This window comes from Microcaecilia unicolor, chromosome 2 (genome assembly GCF_901765095.1).
Source record: "Microcaecilia unicolor chromosome 2, aMicUni1.1, whole genome shotgun sequence".
In the NCBI taxonomy this organism is placed as follows: domain Eukaryota; kingdom Metazoa; phylum Chordata; class Amphibia; order Gymnophiona; family Siphonopidae; genus Microcaecilia; species Microcaecilia unicolor.
This window is the reverse complement of record NC_044032.1, coordinates 13,199,342-13,210,582: the sequence shown is the minus strand read 5'-3', so window position 1 is coordinate 13,210,582 and position 11,241 is coordinate 13,199,342. Positions and strand designations below refer to the sequence as shown.

The following is an 11,241-nucleotide window of genomic DNA, read 5'->3' as shown; positions in this document are numbered from 1 at the left end:
AAAGCCAACAGCTAGGACTGCATTTAACTTAAATACAAAATGAAATGCACCACTACAGAGCTGCCATTACATTTCAATTTTAATTAAAAATATTCTTTTTCCTTTTTACATAAAATCAGCAGATATACGAGCGCTGGAAAGGACCCAACTTCTGTTTTGGACAGACACGACAATTATTGCAACCAAGGAGGACAGACCTCAGTGCATTTATTAAACAATTACAATGTAGAATACATTCATTGACTCCATGAAGCACACGTACTCCTGTATGGAACATCATTCTCCACGTCTCATTGAAGGAGAAGAGAAACCTCTGAGAAGCCTTGAGTGCCTCAGGCCCAGGACAGTGCCAGCACTGCGTTTAGCACAGACCCCCAAGCCCACCTAAGTGGGGCACACTATGATCAGATGCTCTGTCCTCTTACATCCGGTGAGCGAGAGAGCTGTGCTATTTCTCAAGTTCTCTATGAATGGATACCATCTAAAAAGAGGCAGACGGTGGGAGTAGGTGGGCGATGACATGCTACTGAGGTTATCTCAAGGTGGAGATGAGAGATTAGAGGCACAGAGAAGAATCACGGCAGAAAGTACTGAGCGAAGATCCATTAGGTTTCCATTAGTCATCAAGAAGAAATTAATTGGTGGTTGCACTTTTCCAAACCTCTGAGGAGCACATGATGGTGGTGGTGGTGGGAGGGGGGGTTCACCGCCATCCGAGTGTGACTGACTATAGACACCAACTGTTTTAACAGGGACAAAATGCAGAGATAACGTGAGAATGGCCCAGGGATACATGATAATGCTGGGCCTGCATGAGTTGCTTTCAAGCTGCAAAAGTCTTTACACCTGAGCCTTGTTTTGGGGGTTTTTTCCCCCCTTCCCAGAGATGGGCATCACACTGCTAAGGCAGTGCAAGTTTCAGAAACCCCATGTTCACAGATGCTATATGGGGTCAGTTCACAGAAGCACAGCTGCTGTACAAGGTTTGTTCCATACACCTCCTCCAGACCTCTGGCCTTATGTCACACTTGCATTAAGGGAGGGAGAATATATTTACAGACAGTCCACTGAACTGATGATGTCACATCTCATCAGAGTGGCGTGGCTGAATAATGACACTGGTTGTTTGCTGTGGCCAGTCCTGTTTCCTAGCAGTCACTGCTGCTGTGACATGCATGTCCAACACACCACTCTCCGGCCCAGCAGGCACAGGCCCCAGCTCTGCTGTTCCAGGGGCAGGCGTATCTGCAGATGAGTTACTGTTAAGGGAGGAGCCAGACTCTGCCTTTGACAAACTCTTTGCCTCTGGGGTCTGGTTCATCAGCATCATCTGTGACAATTCCACAGCAAACTGCTCCAGTTCCTGTTCTGGCTGCATATCTGCATCATCCACAAAGCCAAGGGGTTTGTCTTGAAGAGAGGCATCATTTGAGAACTGTCGAATCTGGCGAGAGAGAACTGGAAGACAGGAAACAGCAAATAAAGGACCAACCCACAACAGCAGCTCTAAGTATGGGCCCTGGTCTGCTGCCACAGCAAAGCTTTGATCGGCATAAACTTTCTAGTCCTGCATTACAAGGCTCTCCCAATACCAACGATACCTCCCAATCCCAGCATCTAAACAATGACACTTCCACCCCTTCCCAACAGGAACCTAGACTCATGCAGAACTACCCGATCCACCTGCAAGAGAGAGAGAAATCCACAAAGATCCAGGCAGAGCCATCTCTGATTCACACAAAGTCAGGCACACACAAAGGAAGGCAAAGGGAACTCCAATTCACACCCTACAACCACAACACAACCTCTACAGGGTCCCCAGCTCCACCATCATCTTTGCATTACCTCCTCGAAGCTCCTGCTGTTGACCTCTGGAGCCAAATGGGTAAAAGCTGGGGAAGAGAATCAGGCAGAAGGAGAGCAAGATGACCTGGAAAGAGAGGAATAAACCTGTTACTCACCCTTGGAAACAGAAACATAAGTGACTGAATGGGGGGGGGGGGGGGGGGGAGACTCACTGCCCCAGATCAGGGTAGCTGGCTAGAGAAGGAGCTTTCTATCCCAAAGAGCATCCCAAACCAGAAATGCAGAGCCTGGCAGGATCCACACACGCAACATACAGGGGAGGAAATGGATGGAGTGCAATTTTGGTGCTCTCGCCTCCCTCGCACTCTGTGCAGCCGAACCGTACACACTTAGCTCACTATGACCCTGCTAGAGAGCACACAATGCAGGGGCAGAACACCTTTTTATGAAAGGGGGGGGGGGGGTGGACAAGCTCCACACCAACCCAACACCCAAGATACCACCGATTTTACAATCACACAGAGAACAAATAGACCATCACCAAATAAATGTCATCCCCCCTAGCAACCACACATTTTTATTCCCATCCCCATTCTCCACGGATGCCAATTTCCTCCCTCCTCCCATGCCCAGCATCTCCTCTCACCCCTAGATTCAACATCCCTTTCCTTTCTCTTCCCTCTCACTCAGTTACATCCAGTATCGTCTCTCTGTCTTCACAGTCCCACATCCAGCATCTCCCCTCTCGCGAGCCAGCACCTCCTGCTCTTTACCTTGAAGATGAAGTGTAGGATGGTGGTAGGAGGTAGCATGACATCAGTCTAAAATAGGAACACGCGGAACATCTTCTGGCCCTGAGCAGTACAACCCTGAAATGTGCCTTCATTTTCAGCACTTGATATACCGACTATGTGGTTTTACAATTTCTAGGACAGATAGTTTGTACTGTCCCTAATGAGCTCACCTGGGGCAATGGAGGGCTAAGTGACTTGCCCAGGGTCACATGGAGCTGCAGAGGGAAGTACACTTCCTCTGGGGACAGGACGCATCACAGGGTTCTACCACAAAGGGTAAGACCAGATTCCGCGATGGGCCCAGTCGTGCAAGCTCCTGTCCTAGTGTCTGCTACCACTATCCCATTCTGTCACACGCTATCACATGTACTTTTGCACCTTTGGCTCCCCCCTGTTCCAACGCCTATGCAATGTTTCTGGATGTGGTGTGCACTTACGATTAGAGCTGCTGGACAAGAATGTGTGGGTGGTGGGGGTGCAGAATACTCACCATCACACAGGTGCTGGAGGTGGTTGTTTTGTTGGTGGTTTGTTTCACCAGAGCCTGAAGGTTGCGTAGTTGCTGAAGTAGAGATCTACGGAGGAGCAGAACAGACAGCATATGTCAACTTCCTCCCTTTTGTACAGAAAGGTATAACCTGCACCCTCATAACAGATCGGACAGCTCGGCAGCATGTGAACGGAGAGGGAAGTCTGGGGTTACTCACACGTTCTGTTTCTGCAGAAGGTGAACCTTCTTCTGGAGTTCCTGATTCTGAACTGTACAGGCAGCAACTCTTCACCAACAAAGCAGAAACCCAGCAGGGAGGGAATGACCAGAGAAGAGAGGGAGAGAGAGAAAAGATGCCCAAGAATTAGCCAGGAATACGTAATTGGTCCATCTCCAAGGCCTAACTCAATAGCACTGGTTAGCTCTGAAAGATTACAGACATTGTAGCATTTCCACTGCCTAATGTTTGTAAATCTTATCCCAGTTGCGCACATCATGATAACATTAAGACTGGATTACTGTAATGCACTCTATATTGGTCTAACTACAAAAGGTCTGCGCCAGCTCCAATTGATTCAGAATTCTGAAGCAATACTAAAAGAAGGTTGCAAGCGACGTCACCACATCACACCATTTTTGCAAAAACTTCATTGGCTACCAGTACAATACATGGCTAAATTTAAAACTCTATGTCTGAAATGGCCCCAAGTATCTGAAGAATAGGATGATCCTCCACACACCGCCAAGGACACTAATGTCCTGCCAAGGACTTTCACTAACTACACCCTCTTCAAAAGACATTACACGATGAGATACCCGCAAGCGAGCCTTCTCCGGAGTAGCCCCCACACTCTGGAATGCATTGCCTGAAAGGCTCCACTTAACACAAGACTATCTCTACTTCAGGAAGTAGGTGAAAGCTTGGCTCTTCAACCAAGCCTTTAATGGAGGAAGTAACTAACTTGTTAGTCTCACTCACACACAACGATTGACTCGGGCTGCACATATGGCAGCAGGACATGTTTATCCACTTCTACCCTAGCTGAGATAATATTTAATCACCTCTCGGACCTCATGTGCAATTTTATTTTCTAACTCCTCCTACTCTCTTACCTATCTGTGTTCCATCTTTGCTTATACCCTACGCTGTCAATTAAAATGTTCTGTTACGTATTGTGTTGACATAGTAAGTAGTATACTATGCCATACTTTGTATTGTTTTTTAAATATTTTTGCTGCTGGAATTGTCTGTTGCTTATTTTTGATTTATTCTTACTGTACTCCACCTTGAGTGAATTCCTTCAAACAGGTGGTAAATAAATCCTAATAAAATAATTTAGTATGAGCAACAAAGCAATTATTAGCTGTCTTTACATTTAAAATGTATACATTATTAATGATAAAACAGAAAAAAATATTTGACTGTTTTTCTCTTATTGCAAAAATCTATTGTATTCAAAATACAAATTGCTATATAAAACACCCAATGTCATTTACATACATGAAACAGAACATGTCCAACTCTGCAATCCGTCATCCATGGTTTTGAACCAGTTATTAACAGAGAAAAGTATGTGCATAACTTTCCATTTCAAATTATCCAAGGAGTCAAAAAACAAAAAAAAAGTACCTGCAGAGATCCGAGACTCTTTTCCCTCGAAACACAAACCTACGTGTGTTCGTTCCCTGCAATTTCCTACACTGCTTTTCTCTGATGCTCCAGCAAGTTGGCAAGTTGATTACGGCTGAGTTTCTTATTGCAATAACATCCATTGCTTCTCTATACTGAAAAGCAGTGAGAGGGGTCAGATGTCATGGTGCTGATGTCATCATCTGGTGTTGCACCGAACAGGAATGCCAAAGGGTTAAGTCATGCCTATTCGAGCGCAACTTTGTTTTAAATGCTTTTTATTTAGCATATTATCTGATTTTATTGACAGGAGTATAACCTGTGGTTCCTTTCCAGGAAATCTGAGTTAGGCTGTTTAGATTATAGATTGTATTAAGATAATGTTTTCATGATAGAAATAGTTAAACAATGGGGATGGCTTTTTTTATTAATAGCAGAGTTTAAAAGGTGTGTAGGGCTACAGAATGGAAAAGGTAACCGAACAGCAAAGTTCCACTAGGAAGTGGGAACGAAGGAAGGCTAGACGAACCCCAGGATCAATAAAGTTAAAAAATGTATTGCTCTGGTGTGTATCAAAACACTACAGAATTAAGACACGTTACATGCCGAAACACGTCTTATGTTAACTCTGTAGTGTTTTGATACACACCAGAGCAATAATGTTTTTTAATTTATTGATCCTGGGGTTCATCTAGCCTTCCTTCGTTCCCACTTCCTTGTGTATAGGGCCATAGAATGGCCAATACCTGTTATTTTCTCATACAAGCAGTGACCAGAAATTGGCATTACAATGTAATTGATTGCAGTTGTTGCATGCTTTATCAAATAGAGGTGGTCAATACTAATTTATTTAGGAAGGAACATTTTAAATCAAGGAAATGGAATGATTGCGGACCTACCTATGGCAGCCTGGAGGGAGAGGATCCTCCTTCGGCTGGGGATGGGGAAACTAACACAACCGTTTCAGTTTTTGCGTCAGCTGCAGCCAATACCAAGCAGGGAATCTGAGCCGCAGATTTGGTTTTGGTCGGCCTCTACTAGTGGCTTCTAAATCACTTAGGATTAGGAAGGGGGAGGTTTTCAGTGACATGATAAAGACCTATGTGACCCTGGTGAGGTTGGGTGGAATTTCCTGTTTCTTCCATAAAGAAGGGATGCTGTGTAGCCCCCAGGGGAAGGAACAGGGTAGGAGGAATTTTTCTGCCTTTCAGAAGGATGTATAATCCTGAGGGAGAAATGAAAATTGCAGGCTTCCACCAAGGAGCAGTGAAAAATGTCTTTGTTTGACCTCAGTGATTACCAAATTCTCTGCTTGCAGTACCTGTTTTCCAATCCATCCACATAATCTTTTTTCTTGCGGCGACTGTCCTGGGCAGACTTTTTGTTCCGGATCTTTCTACGGATTCGCTTCAGGACACGCTCTTCCGACTGTAAAAGAAAATCTTGTCATTACTGTACTTAAGACTTAAACAAATCTAAGCAGATGGGGAGAGGCAAGTCACCATTTCTTTCTCTCTCACCTTTGTCAGAGGAAGAACACTGGGCAAAACCACACCTTCCTTAGCTAAAAGCCGTTTCTCCTCTTCAGACAAACTCAACTCCTGAAATTCATACTGAAGAAAACATTTGTGTCAGAAAGAGAGAGAAACAACAGAGTAATAGGAGTAAGATAGGGAAAGACACAGAAGAACCCACCCTTCCCCCCCCCACCAGCACATCTGAGGCCATCATTAAACTTCCGCTGATCAGTATTACATGTGCGGGGGGAGGGAGGGGGGCATGTCAGCACCAGTGTGCAATGGTCAACTCTGTATAAGACATTCAGAATGAACAGACCAAGCGTGAAACAGCAGCAGTAAGCTCCAGATAATTAATAAATGTAAAAATAAATAGAGCACTTCAGGGTTGCCAACTATCAGTAAAACAGACAATGGTAAAAAGTCAAATAGCAACAGCAACACAGATCCCCTTCTGTGAGGCTGCACTGTTTCTTGGTACAGAACAGAGAAAATCGGGGTAGGGCACTCGTGAGGCTGCACTGTTTCTTGGTACAGAGCAGAGTGAATCGGGGTAGGGCACTCGTGAGGCTGCACTGTTTCTTGGTACAGAGCAGAGTGAATCGGGGTAGGGCACTCGTGAGGCTGCACTGTTTCTTGGTACAGAGCAGAGTGAATCGGGGTAGGGCACTCGTGAGGCTGCACTGTTTCTTGGTACAGAGCAGAGTGAATCGGGGTAGGGCACTCGTGAGGCTGCACTGTTTCTTGGTACAGAACAGAGTGAATCGGGGTAGGGCACTCGTGAGGCTGCACTGTTTCTTGGTACAGAACAGAGTGAATCGGGGTAGGGCACTCGTGAGGCTGCACTGTTTCTTGGTACAGAACAGAGTGAATCGGGGTAGGGCACTCGTGAGGCTGCACTGTTTCTTGGTACAGAACAGGGTGAATCGGGGAAGGGCACTCGTGAGGCTGCACTGTTTCTTGGTACAGAACAGGGTGAATCGGGGAAGGGCACTCTTGAGGCTGCACTGTTTCTTGGTACAGAGCAGAGTGAATCGGGGTAGGGCACTCGTGAGGCTGCACTGTTTCTTGGTACAGAGCAGAGTGAATCGGGGTAGGGCACTCGTGAGGCTGCACTGTTTCTTGGTACAGAGCAGAGTGAATCGGGGTAGGGCACTCGTGAGGCTGCACTGTTTCTTGGTACAGAGCAGAGTGAATCGGGGTAGGGCACTCGTGAGGCTGCACTGTTTCTTGGTACAGAGCAGAGTGAATCGGGGTAGGGCACTCGTGAGGCTGCACTGTTTCTTGGTACAGAGCAGAGTGAATCGGGGTAGGGCACTCGTGAGGCTGCACTGTTTCTTGGTACAGAGCAGAGTGAATCGGGGTAGGGCACTCGTGAGGCTGCACTGTTTCTTGGTACAGAGCAGAGTGAATCGGGGTAGGGCACTCGTGAGGCTGCACTGTTTCTTGGTACAGAGCAGAGTGAATCGGGGTAGGGCACTCGTGAGGCTGCACTGTTTCTTGGTACAGAGCAGAGTGAATCGGGGTAGGGCACTCGTGAGGCTGCACTGTTTCTTGGTACAGAGCAGAGTGAATCGGGGTAGGGCACTCGTGAGGCTGCACTGTTTCTTGGTACAGAGCAGAGTGAATCGGGGTAGGGCACTCGTGAGGCTGCACTGTTTCTTGGTACAGAACAGAGTGAATCGGGGTAGGGCACTCGTGAGGCTGCACTGTTTCTTGGTACAGAACAGAGTGAATCGGGGTAGGGCACTCGTGAGGCTGCACTGTTTCTTGGTACAGAACAGAGTGAATCGGGGTAGGGCACTCGTGAGGCTGCACTGTTTCTTGGTACAGAACAGAGTGAATCGGGGTAGGGCACTCGTGAGGCTGCACTGTTTCTTGGTACAGAACAGAGTGAATCGGGGTAGGGCACTCGTGAGGCTGCACTGTTTCTTGGTACAGAACAGAGTGAATCGGGGTAGGGCACTCGTGAGGCTGCACTGTTTCTTGGTACAGAACAGAGTGAATCGGGGTAGGGCACTCGTGAGGCTGCACTGTTTCTCAGTAGAAAGGGGTGAATCACAGTACAGTACTTGCAAGTTGGAACTAACCAGGAAAACAGATACCAAAGAAAATTACATAAAAGATATGTGACGAGGGGAGTGGTTGGTGGGGGGGGCTTTTGGGGACAAATGTTTGCATGATAACTTTCAGATTTTCTGGGCATTGGTGTGTCGGTAATGCTCGGGGAGACTTGTGCTCCTGGTTGTTGTTGAAGTGTTTTTCAATAAAAATTTACAAATTAAAAAAAAAAAGAAAAGATATATGACGGTGCTCAGAAATAGTCAGTGCCCCATAGTGATTTTAAAACCACATCAAGGCATCTTAATTATTCCACAGGAGGAAAAGAACCACTAAAGCCTTTATAAATTAAAAACTTATATCCAAAGAAAAATCAGGTAGTATTGTCCATCAAATATCACCTATCTGGTAGTACAGAGAGAAATTTATGAGATGTAAGGGTGACCTTTGGATATGTTGAACAACACCCCAACTAGGATGCGAGTTTCATCGCTCACCGGGCTTCTTTAAGGAGTAGTAGCGGGTCTGAAAAACTCCGTCACACAACTCTATCAGGAGTTAACTCTACCAGGTTTTGTTCCTGCGCAATGATTGAGATAACGGTGCCTGGAGGTGGTTTTAAAATCATTACGGGGCACTGACTATTTCTGAGCACTATTGCATATTATTTTTGTAATTTTCTTTGGTACCTGTTTTCCTGGATGTTTTCCTTAAAAGTATTAAGTACTTCTGGCGGAGAGTGGTGGAGGCAGTAGATCAAATGTGGAATTGTACTTTAATTTGGGACCCCCTGTTTTTATTTTACATCTTTAAATATACAGCGGATCCCCCAGCGGGATTCCAAGCATTTATAAGAGTAGCGATATATTTTGGAATCAATGCTATCCTACAATTCTGGAGACTCCCTGAAGAGCCCCCTTTGCAGGTGTGGCGATCACAATTGTTAAAGCAGATGCGAGTGGACAAATGTGGAGTCGCTGATTTGGGCAGTATAGCAGGCCAGAAGTTTAGAGCGCAGTGGGAGCCCCTGTGGGTAACCCTCACAGCAAAAGGGAGAAGCCTCTTGTTAAACTTCTAGTTGGCAACTAGGGGCTATGGCAAAGTAGAGTGGGGGGAGGCCATGGGAACATTAAGAGAGCCTCAGTTGGAGCCATACTATGCTGATGCCACATTTCCTGATTACAGTGTGCTGGGATGTCAGGCACATGTAAGGGGGCACTGGTACTCACACTCGTGATGGATTACAGATGTACGGTTACCTGTTAACTCTACTGCCAAAGAGGGTGGGGCATGGGAGGAACAAGTGCCATAAGCATATATGATAAACGGTATGTAGAGGACAGGATGCTCGTTAATTTGGTACAATACATGTTTGTGGGAATAACACACAGGGTCACAAGAGTCGGGGCCCTGTGAGTTGATGACATTAGAAGGCATTCAGTTATATGCAGCGATTAGGTGGGGGCACAGTGGAAGGTGTCCTGCCGGACATTACGTAACACATTTTATTATACTAGGTTTTACCATTACAGGTATGAAATACAGAAACTTGCTGTGCTGTGCTTATGGCTTGCTTGTGACCTGGGGGTTGGGGGGTTGGAACTAAAGTTGTCATGCTAACTTTTAAAGACACACTTCTAACGACTGCTTTCATGATTTGGCAGCCCTGGTTAGCACACAGCAGAGAAGGCTCCAGATCTCAACTCTAGGCTCAGCCCCTGTTGAGATAGTGCATAAGTACACAAGTACAGCCATACTGGGACAGACCAAAGGTCCATCAAGCCCAGCATCCTGTTTCCAACAGTGGCCAATCCAGATCACAAATACCTGGCAAGATTCCAAAAAAGTACAAAACATTTTATGCTGCTTATCCCAGAAATAGCGGATTTTTCCCAAATCGAATTTAATAATGGTCTATGGACTTTTTCTTTACGAAGCCGTCCAAACCTTTTTTAAACTCTGCTAAGCTAACCGCCTTTACCACATTCTCTGGCAACGAATTCCAGAGTTTAATTACATGTTGAGTGAAGAAACACTTCTCCAATTTGTTTTAAATTTACTACTTTGTAGCCTAATCGCATGCCCCCTAGTCCTAGTATTTTTGGAAAGCGTAAGCAGACGCTTCACGTCTACCTGTTCCACTCCACTCATTATTTTATAGACCTCTATCCTATCTCCCCTTAGCCATCTTTTCTCCAAGCTGAAGAGCCCTAGCCACTTTAGCCTTTCCTCATAAAGAAGTCGTCCCATTCCCTTTATCATTTTCGTCGTCCTTCTCTGCACCTTTTCTAATTCTATGGAGTAGGAGGCAATTAGACTTCCTGAGAAAGTAGCCACCCAGTACTGAATTCATGCCTGAAAACTGGATAGGAACAGGATAGAGCACAGCTCTGAAAGGACCCTAATTCAATCTGGTTTCGGAAGCATTATGGTACAGAAACATGTTTGCTATCCTTAGGATCACAACAGAGAGCAATAATTGATAAGGGTCATTCAGTTACATTAATGCACTTAGATCGTTCATCAGCATTTGACTTAGTTGATCATAATTTGTTGATAGGTAAATTAGACTATTGCAATTACAGGATCAGTCTGGGCTTGGTTTTCTGCATTTCTAAAAATAACAGGTTTTTATTTATTTTAAAATGTCTATTCCGCCTACAACTAGGTGGATCACAAAGAAACATACACAATAAAAACATAAAAACAAACATTATCAGAACAAAGCAATACACTGCTCGAAATAAAGACCTAATTATCAGCTCCATACATGTTCCAAAATGGGAATAGGTTATAGAGTTATTAAAAATGGGGAGACTTAATTAACAATGTTACCTGGATGTGGAGTGTCTCAAGGTTTTCTGCTTCTCCCATTTTGTTTAATAAATAGTTTAGCTCTCTAGGAAAGGAAGTTCAATTGTTGGGTCTCTCATATTTACGCAG

The 11,241-nt window shown here is 45.3% G+C and overlaps 1 protein-coding gene across 2 annotated transcripts in view; it reads right to left on the bottom strand.

Annotated features, from left to right (window-relative positions):
• Positions 1 to 872: 872 nt before the first annotated feature.
• CREB3 (cAMP responsive element binding protein 3) overlaps positions 873 to 11,241 on the bottom strand; it is a 61,220-nt gene continuing 50,851 nt past the window's right edge. For both annotated transcript variants that reach the window (XM_030192772.1, XM_030192773.1), the window contains exons 5-10: positions 6,241 to 6,333; positions 6,042 to 6,148; positions 3,308 to 3,376; positions 3,091 to 3,175; positions 1,846 to 1,930; positions 873 to 1,458 (exon numbers count right to left, since the gene is read on the bottom strand). In XM_030192772.1, the coding sequence (XP_030048632.1) occupies positions 1,082 to 1,458; positions 1,846 to 1,930; positions 3,091 to 3,175; positions 3,308 to 3,376; positions 6,042 to 6,148; positions 6,241 to 6,333 (816 nt within the window). In that variant the 3' untranslated portion in view covers positions 873 to 1,081. The remainder of the gene's footprint in view (positions 1,459 to 1,845; positions 1,931 to 3,090; positions 3,176 to 3,307; positions 3,377 to 6,041; positions 6,149 to 6,240; positions 6,334 to 11,241) is intronic.